Genomic DNA, 17,652 nt, shown 5'->3' on the forward strand with positions numbered 1-17,652 from the left:
ATTACAGAATAATAATGCAGAAAATTAGTTGTTTCCTTCAAGTCAATATATTTTCTAACAAAAATTTTGAAAAAAGTTGAAAAAGTAGTTGAATCCATGAATTGAGCTCATCAAATTTTCAAAAAAATATCATACGTAAAGATACATGACAAAAAGTTTTGTATATAAATAATTAAATTTGTAATGGAGTTGAGTTAGATTTTTGGTGACCAAATCGTTCCATTTGTCACTCAATTCGATTTCATTTCATGTTTTGAGAATCAAAATGTAGCAATCATTGTTATACTCTCAACAGTATCACACCAGCTCATCTTCTTCATTTGAGAAGTAGATCCATGGTTGCTTTGAAGAAATAATCGAGAAAATTTCATCTTTTGAAATACTCATCATACATTTTTCAATCACAGATCGTAAATTGAAACGATAGAAGAAATATTTTCATTCAGATGTTCAGGTTGGAGTGGAGTATGTAACTATAAACGGCAACATATGTTTTTCTTACCAAGAAGAATGCAAAAAAAAATCAATACAACATGCCGAATGTTTCAGAACTCATTACAATTCAAAATCAGAAAACAAATTTTCCTATCCACGCTATTCACTGATTATCGGACGAATATATGTCACTTTGAGCACGCAGTTCACAGCACTTAGTTATATCACACCCTCATTTCACTCATCGCCGCGTGTGGCACTCTCATGGCACTTTTACCCGCATTATTATGATGCGAAGACAATAAGGGCTGGCTCTCAGGACTCCGCGCCCTGGGTGGTGGAGGTGGCTTGGGCACGCAGAGCGGCATTGTGGCGTTACCATTAGGAGGCTGCACGTAGCCTTGCTGCTGCATCTCCGCTATGACGCAGGCTGTGTTGTTCATCAAGCTGGCGTTCTTCGGAAGCGTCATACAACCCTGGCTATTCTGATTCGACTGATAGTTGTGCATGGAAGCGTTTTTTGGCAGCGTCATGCAGTTCTGAAGTATGACGTTTGGGCTGGGAGGTGGTGCTTTGAGCTGATTGGATATGCTAGTAGGGCAGAGGTGTTGGTGTTGAACTTTGTTCAAGTGAGCGTCTTGTTGTGCGTTAGCTGCTAGTATCATCGCTGAAGTGTCCTGCTCCACGTCTACGATGACGTTGGAGCTCTGGGAGTGTCCCAAGTGGTAGTGCTGGTGCTTGGAGATGGTTTCGAAAGTGGCTTGGTTTCTGTTTTGCTGTTGCTGCAGATTCTTCACTTCCATTCGAGTTTTATCTCTCTGGTAATAAACACCAGCGAAAATTAGCACGTTCAGTATCAAAAGGGAACAGCCAATAGCTATGGTGACACTCAGAGCAGTACTATAAGCTGCGTACCCTGCTGCTTCCAAGCTAGCCAAGGTGTCGCTTGCGTTGTTTTGGTTCTGGAACAACTGGTGGTTGTAATTTCCAGAAGATACCACATTAACACACGTGGTGACCATGGTTTCTATGGTTGTCGGGACTTCTAAAGTGGCTAAACTGGCGTTCGGTCTCCTTCTAACAAGTTCCATGGTAGGGTCGTAGTAGCTCACTCGGGAAAGTGGATCAGGTCGGACGGCACCGTCATATAAATCGGCGTTGTTGTGGTTTCTGAAGAGGTTGTGTCTGGCTACGACGTCTTCCATTCCAGCGCGATGGAGTTCTGGGATCAGCCTGAGCCAGACGCTAAGTTGATGAGCTCGGAAATGGTTTTTCATTCTTGGCTTCATACCTGTAACAAAGATGGTTTCAGAATTATAGAGACAGTAGCAGAACAATTCATGATTTGAAAAGTATCAGTTTAGTTTTATGTTTCGAAAAATTTTATAAAATGTATAGATAATCAAAAATGTGGTTGATAATGAAAATGCCAGTTCATTCTGATTTCAACTGCGAATGCATAGGAATTCTAGATGCAGGCTGATAAGAGTCGAACATTGGTTCGGAGTTCAAGCCCTCTGAAAAATTAAATAATAAAAATTGTTATTGGAATTCAAAGCGGTGTTCTGCAATGAAGTACAGTATTTATCAATAAGAATCTGCACAGAGGTGGAAATACAAGAAAAACGTATGAATATATTGAAATGGGTATAACATTATGATTTTTAGATTTTTTTTCTGAATTGTTACATTTCTGTCGTGACATTTTTTCCATGACAAAAGTTGTCAGCAATTCAAAATAACGTTATGTCAAATTATTTCTGAAATGTAAGAAAGATGAACTATTAGATAATTGCCATCTAAAAGACGTTTTTACTTTGAATTTTAGGTATACTTTTCCTCAGGATTGAAATGAATGATGAACCAAATACCATTTGTATTATCGCAAATCTCATCACATTCTTCAAGCTGCTGAGTTAGTACTATCAGAAAAAGAGTAAATGTAAAGTTATCAGTTATACAAAATGACGTTTTGAGTACATGTGGAACACCATCATCAAGTACTCAGTTCACTACGAGAAAGCTACTGTATTAGCAAAACATGTGATATATTTATTCAAATGAAGTTTGTGGAGATCAAATCATAAGGTGTATAGTTTATGAAATTTTAATGTGCTCGTTTGGCTCCATATCTCCATATTTATTCTATTGTTTTGTATTATTTACTGATCGATAAAGAATTTTATACTCTGAATATTGATGCTGTTGATATTTTTACAAATGTTAATGTTTTGCCTCATTTACTATATGATGTCGTCAGGACCTAGGAACTATTTGACTTTTTGAGAGATTTTGGCGTACCTAGGCGTTCATAAAGGACGAAACTTTTCATTAGATATACTTTTTGAATTTCCATAAATGAATATTTCACAAAAAAAACAAAATAATTTTACTTATTTTCAAATTTCACATATTAAATTAGGTACCCCATATTAGGATATTATATGCCTCTAATATGGGGTAGTGCACTTTTTTTTTCTGCATATTTTCATCTGATTTTCTTAAAAAAATGTTTTTTCTTATTAAATGCTTGATTTCTTTAAATTTTTCATTATGGTGTTTTGCAAAAAAAGTACCCCATATTAGGAGACTCTCCTCTAATTTCTCAGTAACGAATGAACCAATAAGACTTCTTCCTGAGAATAGTATAGCGCACGTATCACGAGAAGCAACACTAGTAGTAAGGACAAATATAAACTATTCACATGTAAAACAGTGTTATTTACGTAATATTAATTTATTAATTAAAAATATAAATCTGATATGAAAAATTATTTTGTGCTAGTATAATGCCAACAGAGCATTGCTGTTTTGCGAATTGTACGTCGGATAATCGATATCCAGAAAAAACGTGGTTAGATGTAAGAAATGGATACATGCTTCGAGGAGAGTGGATTTGACCGTGCAAAAAATTTATAAATTTTCATATGTTTGCTCTAAACATGAAATGAATAGTAAATTTTTCATAGTTAATTATTTACCATTGATTAGAATGAGATATAACCTCAATCGTTTATCAAATCATATTCATTTATTATATTTGATTAAATTAATTTCATAATGAATCTGAAATTCAAAATTAATTTTAATTTCATTTATTACAGTTTGAATCTACCGCTACTCTTTTACTAGGGTCTGTATACTAACCTGTCTATTAATTCACTTTTTTTTCAGTTACTTTTATATTACCTCATGCAAGCCAACGTTCTAATGTTACAAAATTGTTATCTTTTACAGTTGCAAATTTCAGTTTTGCTCTAGGAACATCCTCTCCTGTTGAAACATCCTTTTTTGATTGTACTTTACCATATGTTTACATGAGGATTTAGGCAGTGTTTGTCCCTACCGAACTACTAGCGCTGCTAGTGAGTGATTTTTCGTACTTCACGAAAAAGGTTCATTGCCATTGAAATAAATAGGGGTGGTAGCTGTTGACCGCAAGGGGTATGATTTCCATGTCTGAATTAGTCCCCCTGGTAATAAAGATTAATGTGTTCTTTGAAATTTTCGTTACACGTCCGTTTTTGGCTCGCAACCACCTGTATGTTTGTATACATTCGAATGCATGTTTTCGTGATGTTATATTATGACGTTGTTCATCATTTTCAAAATTACCATCATAAATAATACGCATTTTTTGGAACGTGACTATGCATCAAGTTATTTCAAGTTTATACAATGCGGAATATCATCATGAGGTATGTATACAAAATGTAACACCAGGAAGTTTATGCAAGCGTTCAAATACTTTACCCAGATAATGGCATTTAGAAACTTTATTATTAATCACATATTTGTGTTAACCACCCTTATCGAAATAATGCAAAACACTTTGCGTGTTTCACTCCATTGCAAACTTTTTTGAGTAAAATACTCGTATCCCTCAGTTTATACATTATGGTGTAATTTAGAAACATGATCGCTGTTCAAAAGTCTCTCAGATATGTACACTGCGCAATATACAGATCAACTTTCAACAATACTTAATCAACAACTGGGAGAACTTTCCTAAACTAAATCAAGGTTCAACCCCGAAGCTATAGATTGAGTGGTGAATGGGAGCGATTAATCATGTGTGTTTCCAAACCATGTTTATTCTCGGTTGAACTTTGGAGGTAGTAGTAGATAAATTACTGCTTTGTGTTAAGCGGTCAATTTGATTTGGGAATAAGTGAATTGAGAAATGTATTCTGTTTCCCTGGAGCTTTTGATCATGAGGAGAAATATCTTCTGACTGAAGGGTGCAGGAAACTGAATGTGTTTTTCTGACCTCTTTAGGGAATAGTGGGTTTCGAAGTATCTACATTAGAAGATATATTAGTAGAAATAAAGCAAATGCTTGTGTTCGATTCGATACATAAACTATACGTATGTGAGTAGATTTCTTCATGTTCATGAATCATACCCGAAATGTCATTTCTCGGTATTGTCAACCGTTTTTCTGACTGTCAATTTATAAACTCTCTGCCCAAATGAGTGAGTGGCATCTCCAGTAGTTGAATACAGCTTTTCCTGCAGATGATCGTAATTATTTTCGACTAGTTGATTTTCAAGCGGGGTTTCACTGATGAATCTTTCAATAATGTTATTTTACCATCAATTGAAACTGGTTGAAAGAGTTCACTCTGTGTTCTCTTCACTATGTTGAAATTGGTGGATTTGGTGAATTCCGATGGCTACCCTGCGGATGCACATCTTCACCGACAGCAGGAGGTTGCATATCCTAATGATGATCCAGAAGTGATTTCGAATTGTGGTGAAACTAACCAGGTTCAATTCATTACCACAAAAACTCAGGCATAGATTTTAAATAAAAAGATTAATGTTACCGAACGGGAAATAGTGATGTGAGGACAGACGATCCGCTTTCTGCTTCGATAAGTTTGCTTGACGCTAAAATGGACACCAATATTTTTTTGCACAAGCATATCGCTAGAATTGCAAAAGCCGCTTTTCAAAAGCTTGGAACCCTGTTCCGAATCAGAAAACAGTACACACCTCAGCAAGTTTTGATGCTTTATAAAGCTCAGATCAGACCTTCTTTGGGATAGTATTCTCATATATGGGGCTTTGTCCCTAAGCATACTCTTAAGCTACTGGATTCCATCCAGAAAAGAGCCATCAACCTGATTGGAGATGCGAAGATCACTGGCAACCTCGATGGTCTAGAACATCAAATGTGCCAAGTAACTCGGCATATTAGATTCTACCGAGAGCGGTACATATCAGAAATACGCGACGGACTGTGGCTGCTCATCATTTTGAGGTTCAACTCAGTACCCCTCGAACACTGTTTGAGAAGTCTTTCATTTGGAGAACTGGAAATACACTCTATGAGAATGTTTTTTCCAAATGTATTTGATCTCCAGCGATTCATATTTAATGTGAATCGCCACTTTCGCACAGGAACCGCTTTTAGAACAAATTGAAGATTTTCCTGTAGTTTTTATGTTCCGTTCTTAGAAGTTCAAACTGAAAACTGTCTTCGGTTTCTTCCTATTATCTAGCCGGTAATTTTTTGATTACTACTTCATAATTTTGATGTACCCACTACTAACTTCCACAAGTACTGAGTATTCAAAATACATGCTGATCAGATGAGGAATCTTCCCTCTCATTTGACATTCATAATCTTTGGATATCAATGTCAAAAAGACCATTCTTGACATGTTTTGCTGTTTTTACTTCGTCATAATGGGCCAATTCTTTGAGGTATATATTGTTCCGCATAATCTTTCGCGTAGAAATGTTTTCATATGTGTTTAAAATGGATTTTGAAAAGAGACTGATTTATTTTCCCACTTTTCATTTCTATAATGCTGTTATATCATTTCTACCTTCTTTGCAGGAACATTGAGTGTATACATATATACATTCAAATAATAACCATAACTTAAGGCGTCAATTATACAGGAAATGGACGAAGAAGTGGAATAATAATAACTACAGGGCAACTCAACATTCCGACCTATTGTTAGTGTCACATCCACTTTCTTCAAATACAGGGCTTTTTATGAAAACTCCAGAATGATAACCAAAACAAATTATGTTCTGTTAGGGTAGGCATTTGTTGAAAAAACTGATCCAAAGGTACGACGAGGACAAAAACATTCAAAAACCCATTAACATATAAATCAAACCTCGCCAGACACGCCATACAAAACAAACATAACTTTCCCTCACCAGAAAATATCAAACTCATAAAACAAGTCAATAAAGGAAATCGTATGAACATCTGGGAAAACCTAACATTCATAAATTCCAAAGCCGTAATTCACTTATAGAAAAACAGATATAAATCAAAATACAACAAAACCTAATCTGTAACTCAAGTACAGGCGAATTTAATGAGATATCCCGAAGAAAGGGGAGTACAAATACCTGCCCAAACTCTGATTAATGAAGCATCAATAAATTCAATAATGGGATCTAACCGTAAAAAAAACAAACAAGAAGATAAAATTTTCAGTTTGATCATTGCCACGAAAATAACACAGTCTGCTATCGAAGACGCTGGCATTTAATAATTAGAAAGTTATTGAAGCTTCAAATTTTTTTTGTAAACAAGTATTAATATTAAAAAAAATATGTTGTCAATTTCAACGTGCTGTTTAAGAAGAAATAATCAAGAGAAAGTTAGGATACTCCTCTGCGCTCCCATAGATGACGGATTCGTAGAGACAGATATGATGACCTTCACTAACAGGACAGTTCAGGGGTTAGTCTATCACCACTGAATAAACCTTGGCGGGTCGAAACGTAGCTGTTCGGTATTTAATCACAAATTATAGTATTTTGGTTTGTTGAATAAATCTCCGTTCTGGATAATCAATAATATGGAGAAAGCATAGCGACTAGTTAGATCACATATTAAAATTTAAAAAAAATGAATGGAAATGGACAGCTAATATATGTAGAAATCTGTACAACACGAAATATCAGACATGAAAAAATAATGTTCAATGAGAAACATCAAACGTATTCAAAGTGAACAATACTTTCGTAGGTTTTTGAACAGTCCGAATATGCCTGTGATATGGAAGCTCTGGAAAAAACATTTAGTATTAAATATAGTTTCGAACTAAACTTCGAACTAAAAAGTTGAAAATATATTTTTTAAGTAAGCTTAAAACAATAACGAACGAAAAATACTAGGATTATTGTAAAAAAAGTGACGGGTGCATGATATAAACAAAATATGTCACAAAGCGCCCACGCTTTTTTCACAATGATATTAATATTTTTCGTTCGTTATCATTATAAGCTGAAGTTTTGTCGAAACGTCGGTGAAATTAGAGATAATATCACATACACGGATCAAATACCCGGAAAACCAGTTCAGCATATTCCTATCCGTGAAAACTTCAGATTTCATATTCGATACCTTAATGGGGAGATGAGGTCAACTAAGAAGAAGAAGAACTCTGGTAAAACTTAACAACATTTGAGTAGTAGGTAGTAGAGAGTTTATGGACCCTCTATATCTGAACACGTAACGAATACCGTTTTACCAGTATAGTAAGAAGTGAGTTGAGCAAGGTCAACAAACTTATGAACACGTATTAGCACACCTAGATAATGACAAATGAGATTTTGTCGAAACGTCGGTGAAATTAGAGATAATATCACATACACGGATCAAATACCCGGAAGACCAGTTCAGAATATTCCTATCCGTGAAAACTTCAGATTTCATATTCGATACCTTAATGGGGAGATGAGGTCAACTAAGAAGAAGAAGAACTCAGGTAAAACTCAACAACATTTAAGTAGTAGGTAGTAGAAAGTTTATGGACCCTCTATATCTGAACACGTAACGAATACCGTTTTACCAGTATAGTAAGAAGTGAGTTGAGCAAGGTCAACAAACTTCTGAACACGTATTAGCACACCTAGATAATGACAAATGAGATTTTGTCGAAACGTCGGTGAAATTAGAGATAATATCACATACACGGATCAAATACCCGGAAAAACCAGTTCAGCATATATATATATATATATATATATATATATATATATATATATATATATATATATATATATATATATATAGAACATAATAACAGTGTGATACGAATAAAATAGGTAGGTATTTCATTTATCATATATGTGTATATACATATATGCATATATACACATATACACATATATACACACATACACACACCCACATATATAAACATACACACATACATACAAATAAATAGACAAGACACGTATATAAATTCCTTAGTAAAAATATGGAACAGGCGTCGAAGATAACACTAAATAATAGTAAGAGGAAAAAAAATAAGTAAAATCATTGCTCAACGGAAATCATCTACCAGGAATTCATCACAACTATAGTAACATTTTTGTTACTATAGAAATCTTTTTCTGCAGACATTTTCAATTGGTTCCATGAAGAGTCGGTATACAAGACAGCCGTATCGTCAGCAAAGCCCAAAATTTTAGCTTTTGTTGGTATCTGCAATAGCTCATTCAAATATATTGTGAACAGGATTGGTCCTAGAACCGTTCCTTGCGGAACAACATAAGTAACAATTTTGGGATAACTCATAATTCCATCGATACTAACTCTCTGTTCTCGGTCACATAGATAGCTTTCGAAAATATCGTAAGCTTTCCCACGTATTCCGCAGTTGTCTAATTATCTCAGGAGTTTTGTATGACTGACGGTATCAAACGCTTTGGATGAATCAACGAAGATGCACATTGCTGGGATTTTTTTGTCAAGAGCTTCGTAAATACAAGTAGTTAGATTTTGTATTGCATCTTCCGTTGATCTTCCCTCCCTGAATCCGTATTGCTGATCAGATATCAATTTGAATTTCCTAGTAAAATTCACTAATTTCATTTTCAGAATTTTCTCTATTACTTTGGCTATGTTTGAAATCAGTGATACAGGTCTATAGTTAAACACTATTGTTTTATCTCCACTATTGAAAAGTGGTTTTATTATTCCAATTTTGAATATTTGGAGAAAGCAGCCTTTCTGTAAACATTTGTTAATTAGGCAAGTTATTGGCATTTTGATTTCATTGACAATCAATTTGAGCGTTTCTGAGCTAATTCCATCATGACCTGGAGATTTCTTCTGTTTTAATTTCATAATAACTTTGTAAACCTGCTCTTCTGAATTCTGTAATCTTTGTTCATTCAAGGGCATATTCTTGACCAAGATTTGCATAGTACTCATTGAAATTATTGCAAATTTCCAAAGTATTTTTTTTCACTGAGCCATTCTCTGATTGAATAATCGGTATTTTCGTTTCAGGTCTAGATTTATTGCATATCTCATCGACACATTTCCATAGTTATTTTGAGTTTTTGTTGTTATTTACTATTTTTTGAGCATATTTTTTCTTAGCAGCTTTCAGTAACCCATTTAATTTATTTTTTAATGAATTATATTCTTCTCTGAGTGTTTTGCTCCCGGCCTAAGTTACAAACAAACATACATATATACATACATACATACAGGTGAAGCTATTATAAAGCGTGTAAAGTATTTTTCATAGAGTAGAATCTTTTCTCAACATTGTTGGTTGGATGAGATACAACGCTCTATATATTTCACTATAACATTTTATAATTGCCTTCACAACTGATTGACTATAAATTGCGTGAGTTAAAAAAACTATAACTTCTATAACAGAGCGGAAAAATATCATTTGAGACATAATCCATTTGACAAATTGGATTTGAACTACTTTCTTCGCCAGTTAGTCTTTCACAATTGCAATATTTTTTTCCTTAAACGATTTATTTCATTCGAATCGATTTTAAACATCGCTCAAGTTGATGATTTGCAACCACCAAAAGTCTCTATTGAAGGATCCCAATGAAAATTTTCTACATCATTTTGAGTTAGGACTGCAAATTCACTCCAGAACATTCATCATAGGCGACTGTTACTTTTGCACGTTGAGATCCCAACCGTATAACATAACGTGTAACCATAGCGTCCTATCAGGACATTATCTGATGTAGCGGATTCGATAAACGTGGCTCTTGCATTATTAGCAGACGTGACTTGATGCACTGCTCGATTTGAGGTGTTGATTTATGAAACACGTGGTTGGATGTGATGTAGAGCTTATTGAAAGCAGTTCCTGATATTGAATTCGACTGGAATAGTTTGGAAACTCGGTTGACAGTTTGTCGCTTTCGGTGAATGTGAAGGCGACTATGTATTCAATCTCAATTAGTTTCGTCATGGCTCTTCTTCATCAGTAAATCACGAAAGATCCAGACACATGAAATCAACTACGAAAAAAAAATTAGTTTTTTAATGTAACTTCATACCTGCCAACTTCAGCCTTCGATATGGTCTCATCCCAGTTATCTCCATCCACTACATATACAGTGTCATCTGCATACGAATATAGATCATCATCAAAATTTGTGTTTAGTGAATTATTATTGTAATTCAAAAAAAGCACAGGACCTAAAACCGTGCCTTGAGGAACATCACACTTTGTTATTGGTTGGTTACTCTTATACTCATTTATTTTTAGAAACTGTTTTCTGTTTCTTAAGTAACTTCAGAAAAGTTCAAGGCAAACGCCTCTTAGTCCGTATTGTGTTAGTTACTCCAGGAGTTTAGAGTGAGATACAGTAACAAAAGCTTTCATGAAAAATATTCCAATCACTTTTTTGTTAGTATTCAGTATACAGTCCATCTAGTCTCTCTCTACAAAAAAATGTGGAGAGGAGGTAGATCTAGAAGGATCTCCATGGCCGCTGACGGTGTGGAACTGATGGCGCCACTGATGGCCAGACAAACCTGTCCCTGTTAGCCTGAGAGCTTCGTCTATACCGTTTTCTGTAAAGTCTGCGGCCACCAGGTAATTGCATCATAAGTGACCATTGTTCTCACAATCAGCACATAATTCCATTGGATTTGTTTGGGACCTAAATCCCAAATTTCGTTGGTGAAACTTGGGGTGTAGGTCCTTGGACATGTTCATGTACTCCAAGTAAGAAAGATGATGATAGGTGGTACTAGCTTTTATACAGAATTTCAGGAAAATATGAATGACGACGCTCCCTCTGGATGTCCCAGCACATCAACAACCAATGAAAATGTTGAGAGAGTAAAAGAAATTGTTAAGATGAGGAATCAGTATTACATGAGTTGCTGAGGATATCGACATAACTGTTGGACCCCATTATGCAATAAGGAACCAACTGACATTTTCAGGTGAAATGAGATATGCCGTGTTGTAGAACTCAAATATCGTTCTTAAGGTTTTGCAAGAGAGAACCAACTGTTAGGAGTGTATCGGCACCTATAGTTCTATAGTCTGAACCAACTGAAAATTGTAAGAAGTCCTTATCACATTTTTCAATACAGAACCAGGTAAACTTGGTGCCTTGTTGCGGAATACTGAACAGAACTATTGTGTCGAAATGGATCCAACGTTACTTGGAACTCTTTTGCATAATACAATTGTCAGATTTCATTGAAATCATTTTGTTGTTTGTTGACAGCTAGTGACGAAAAATATTCGTTTTTCAATTAAAATGTACTTCCAAAGAACAAGATTCAGCATAAAGAGAGGAAAAGCATTAGCTATTTCGCCAGAGGATAATACACATACGGTAACACATACTAAAATAATGTTTATATAATTTTATATTATTCTAACCTCAAATTTAAAAAAAACTTTGCTACTTGGCTTATTTCCTAGCCTTTTACTGTTAACCTGTGAAGAAAACGAGAGTTGCATGTTATTTAATATTATTCTCGAGTTCTGTTACTTATCAGATACCTATTATTAAGTCTATTTTTATGTGACACAGTTCGTTCCTTATTGAAATGTTCTGTTCTTATAGATCTCAGAACAAGATGTAACGAATGACAATAATGAGTATATAACTACTCATATTGAGACTACGACTGAAACTACTGGAAAAAAGCCTATTGACAAATGTCCTAGTGTAGAAACGGCAGAATCTTTTCAGAAATAAAAAAGTATTGAACGGTCAAGTAAACATTTTGAAAATAACGATTTCCAGGAATTTGAAGATGTTGAGGATTTTTTCATGGTCACAAATTCTGAACCCATTACTGATGTGAAAAATAAAACAGATTATAAACCGGAAAGCCCTACTACTTATTGAACGTTTGAATAGTAATATTGAAGGAAATTCTTCACAACTGTTTGAAGATTCCGATGATTCTGTGAAGGACAGAGATTATGAGCCTCATTCGAGTGATGCATCCTCGGATGCTGATTTCAATATGCAACAGAACAATATCATACGCTCATCAGAAATGACAGAAAATATTGATAATAACATCACCCTTGATCGTGAAGGCCGTCCGAAAAATGGAAGGAAAAGGAAATATGAACAACAAAATAGAAACCAAAGGAAGATACGTAATATTATTCAGCAATATTATTCAGCTGAAGGAAAATTCGTAGAACCGAAAGAGTTTGTTGATTGGTTTTGTTCATGTGTGATTAAGTGTCATGAGAGAATTTCTGTTGAAGAAAGAAGAAAGTTTTATGAACACTATTGGCATTTAGGGAACTATAATGTTCAGACTTCATTCTTATGTGCATACGTGAAAGAAGCAAAAGCAATGAGGAAAAATACAGCGGCAAAAAAACCAGAGAAACGACAATTTTCTAGAGTATATTCGATCAATAAAGTCGTAATCTGTAGAGAAATGTTCATCAAAATGTTGGGGATTTCTACCAAGCGTGTTAATACTGCAGTAATGTAAGAACATTAGAAACACTTGATCGACGAGGTATATCTGGAGGTCACAACGAAATGTTAATGTAACATAAAAATGCCGTTATTAGTCATATCAGTAAGTTTCCTAGATATATCTCATTACTGCAAGGGAAAAAAAGACAAACAAGAGTTTTCGGCTGCAGGAACAACACTTACACAAATGTATAGACTTTATAAAAATGAAAATACGACACAGTGAGCTTTGCTTCATATACATTTTTTTTAGGAGAAATCAATTTGAAATTGAAGAAACCAAAAAAAGATACTTGTAACAAGTGCGACGCATATGACGCCAAAATTAAAAATTTACCCGAAGGAGATTAGAAAAAAGTAGTTAGTTTAGAGCACAATATGCATCAGAAACATTGACTTATGACATGAAAAAAACCCTTCCTTTACGGCCGCTAACTACTAACATAATATTTTATAAAAGACAGTTATGGCTCTACAACTGCGGGATTTATAGAGGAAAGGAATCAAAGTCAGTTTTCAACTTGTGGCTGGAAGGACAGGCAGGTCGAGGGTCACAAGAAGTTGGTTCTTGTTTGATGCTTTACATTGAGAACAATATTGCGAAAACAGTAAAAAATCTTATATTGTGGAGTGATTCATGCGGCGGCCAAAACCGTAACATAAAAATGGTTACAATGCTGAAATGCATACTCGAACGTTCCACACATTTAGAAACCATCAGATTGCGTTTTTTAGTTTCGGGGCACAGTTTTTTGCCAAACGACAGCGATTTTGGCGACGTAGAATGTGCCCTCAAGAAACTACCCAAATTATTCTCTCCCCAAGACTACGTGGAGGTAATGGAAACCTGCCGAAAAAAAAATCCAATCAAAATAATTTCTATGAAGAGTGAAGACTTTGTAAGCACGGAAATACTGGAAAAGCAAGTAACAAATAGAAAAATAAGCTGCGAAAAAGAAAACTGGCTGAAAATGAAAGATTTCGGAAGAAAAAGCCTACAGTATATTTACAAAAACGAAATACGGTGATGGCGATAGGTATACAGAGATCAATATCAAAAAAGGAAAAGGAAGGCAACCAGGAATATTATTTTCAAGACATCTGACTCCGCTATGGCCCAATGGTAAACCAGTAGCAAAAGCTAAACTTCAAGACATCAAAAGCTATTTGCATTTGATTCCTTCTGCGGACCATCCGTTTTATCTCACCTTTATAGGCGATAAAACAATCGAGAAAGACGTAGAAGGTTAAAATACAAACTTGGATTTTCAAGCAGAAGATGAATGGATTTTAAAAATTTATTTTTGCAAAAGAGACCCAAGTGATTTTTTTTAAGTTCTTCTTGGAGTTTGTATTCAATTTGTTTAGAGTATGTTTCCTAAGGTTATAATTCAATGAAAAACAATCGAACAATTTTAAATATCCTCTTTTGAATACAATATTATTTTCAATAATCTTCTAATTTTACTCCAAATCTATGTTCTTTTCAGTTGGTTCCTTATTGCATAACAGGGTCCTGTTGGCTCTTGCCATGCAATTTTTACGAAAATTTTGGGCATGAAGCGTTGTGGCAGCAAAGTTTGTTCTGACCAAAAAAAAAAAACGTTGCATGAGCATCGGCCAGGTATTCTTGGATGGCGTCAACGGCAATCCGGATTTCATTGACAGGATGATGAATCATGGGTATGTCGTTAAGACATCGAAATCAAAGTCCAATCGTCCCAATGGAAGAGCCCAGAAGAGCAAAGACCAAAAAAATCGCGTCAAGTTCGATAAGATGTCAAAGTGTTTTCTTTGATGACCAAGGACATACCAAAAAGTGCATATCAGAACTGCTTCGGAGATTGGAAAAACGCTGTCACAAGTTATTATATCTATGGAGGACTACTTTGAAGAATACAAAATATAAATTGATAAAAAAATAAAAAAAGTTGAGAAAAACGGAAAATCTTCTCATTTTTTGGAAAGTCACGAGCTCACTTTTATGTTTATTTGAATATAAATAAACAATATTACTGGAGTTTTTTTCCAACACCGATTCGTTATTTTTGACACCTCGACACGTGTTTCGATCACCAAGTGATCATCAAAGAGGAAGATTGAGTTTTAATCTTCCTCTTTGAAGATGATCACTTGGAGATCGAAACACGTGTCGAGGTGTTGAAAATAACGATTTGGTGTTGGGAAAAAACTTCAGTAATATTCATTACTACACCAAAGGTTTCAAACAGTGCATCATAAATAAATAAACAAGGTAAACGTAAACTTTCAAGTTAGAATTTACTTCCAAAAACTATCATTTCCATCCTCATTGAAGCGTATAGTCAGAGGTACTCGATGAATCCCAACAACCGTAATAACGTCAGGAACACCACTCTTTCCAAATATAGATTTTGTTCTCGAACCGTTGGATTCCAAACGATCGTGTTGTTCGTGCACTCACAATAAATTGAATGCATTCATTGAACCACACGAGAAAACCGACATACCGACAACAACTATTGTTTCCTTATATGTTCCGTACGCCTCACTCTCTTGTAAATTGCTGATATTTCTCATCGTAACTGTAACGAATAGCGGAATAGCTCAACAGTTCCTGACTCTGGAGAGGTGAAACAACAAGGAAGGAATGCATCATGCCTGAATGGAAAATAGTGGTTTCATTGTCTGCTCCAATCACTTTTGAATGCATGATTTGTTTCAGAGAACACTACTTGATGAAATTCACTGAATTTTGTACGGTTCATATGTGTTTAGAAACAACAGATATCACTTTTAGACCGTATACAAAATAAGCATACTACTTTCAGAATGTACATGACAAAAATAATTCACAAATATGAAATCACCAGGATATAGAATATATATTTTTGATCTTCTATCTGAAATAGTATCAGGAAAATTCTCCTACTCCATAGAATCGCGTCTCTTACCCGATATAAGGAATGTGAATCAAACCAATGTGAATCGCTACATTCGCATAGGCACCGCTCTGAGAGCGATTTAAGGATTTTCCTGTAGTGCTTATGTTTTGTCCTTAAATAAGGATAGAAAAAATGGCACTACTAGGTTTCAGTATGTCTTTCTTGTCTTATACAATTTGAAAACTCAGGAGATGGATCTATGAAAAGTAATTTTGTTACAAGTTTGGATGGTGGGGTTGCTTGTCATCTCGCAACAATATTGTTTTCATGAGACTGATGTTCTAGGTCCTTTGAATCAAACCGAGTCATAATCCAAATTATTCTGTAACTAGTGAGTTGATGTATCGTGTATTGAAATACAGTAGATCTTCAATGAATCTGTTGATGATTGAAACGAAACCATCACAATGATTCTGCACATATCATGGGACCCAATGAGGAACAGGATTTTCTGAAACAGTGTCAATGACCCATAGGTTTTGCTACCTAGCGGGCGCGTCCCCAGGTGGCGTATAGGGAAATGGCCAGGGGACTGGAGGCCCTATCCGGGCCCCAGTCCCCTGGCCCCGAAGCAAAGGTGTAAGGATTCGTGCCGACAGCTGAGTAGCCTCATTGTAATCAGCCTACCTTCAGTAATGTGGGGCTCTGCCAGAAGTGACCAACTCTTTCCGCGCTACTCTTGGGAACATACATGAATGAAAAAAACACAAAAACAGAAACAACAAATCCCAAGGCTGGACAGAAGTGCTCACCTCAATCTCAGGCGGCGGCTGGGGATGAACAGAAATGTTCACCCTAATCTACCGTTTGGAATGAGGCTGAATGTAGCAGATCACCTCGTGATATACAAAGGCCAAGGCGTAAGCGCATTTGCGGCGCCGAGTTCAAAAGGGGAAAGAGAGCGAAGGAGGCAGGAGTGTCAGCAACTACAAGTGCACCCTCCTCCTCGCACACTCCACCTCCCTGTTTCTGCGGCGGGCGGTCAAGGAACCGGCTGCCTCTGCAGGAAAGCTCCCTCACTTGTGCACCTTCACGAAGGGAACCCCGAAAAAAACGACAGTAATGTCGCTGCACCTTCCAAAACTTTCGCGGAGGTCACCTTGAGACAACCTCAAAGTTGCCAAAGAGAGTATGTGTTCGGCGAGTTTTGGCCTACACCTGCCAATATAAAGGAGATGTCTCCTAGTGACCTGTCCTGGAAAGGACAGGATGGGTGATGACCCAAGAGGACAACTCCTCACCCTCCCTACTCTACAGATACAGACACATTGTCAATGAGAAAGCAAATGAATGAAGAAATGAGATTCGAAATAAATGGGTAACTAGATCAGAGATATTATCACCATCAATTTTGTCGTTTCCTTTATGTCAGGAAAACTGTTAACTTTCATTTTCAATTTTTTTTTCACTACCTTTACTCGGAACAAACGATTGAGCAGAATCATTCAAATGAATTACCGTAATTGTTTATACAAGTAAGAACGCCATTAATGGAAATGACAGAAAATTCATGGAATACACGCTTTGTGTATTCATGATTTTCCATCCTGTTTGCTCGCAGTAT

General features: G+C 35.7%; 1 protein-coding gene and 1 long non-coding RNA gene across 2 annotated transcripts in view; one reads left to right on the forward strand and one right to left on the reverse strand.

Moving 5' to 3' along the window:
• LOC111509803 (neuroligin-4, Y-linked) overlaps window positions 1–17,652 on the reverse strand; it is a 783,062-nt gene continuing 765,410 nt past the window's right edge. Inside the window, exon 9 of the mRNA XM_074184600.1 lies at window positions 1–1,726. Within this exon, the coding sequence (XP_074040701.1) occupies window positions 660–1,726 (1,067 nt within the window). The 3' untranslated portion in view covers window positions 1–659. The remainder of the gene's footprint in view (window positions 1,727–17,652) is intronic.
• Window positions 1,712–2,629, forward strand: LOC111508866 (uncharacterized). Its single transcript, XR_002722577.2, has 2 exons — window positions 1,712–2,202; window positions 2,264–2,629. It is a non-coding gene; the product is annotated as an uncharacterized lncRNA (long non-coding RNA).

Source organism: Leptinotarsa decemlineata, unplaced genomic scaffold, assembly GCF_025532065.1.
Source record: "Leptinotarsa decemlineata unplaced genomic scaffold, Ldec_3_MD MMD2_tig00026354_RagTag_RagTag, whole genome shotgun sequence".
NCBI lineage: Eukaryota > Metazoa > Arthropoda > Insecta > Coleoptera > Chrysomelidae > Leptinotarsa > Leptinotarsa decemlineata.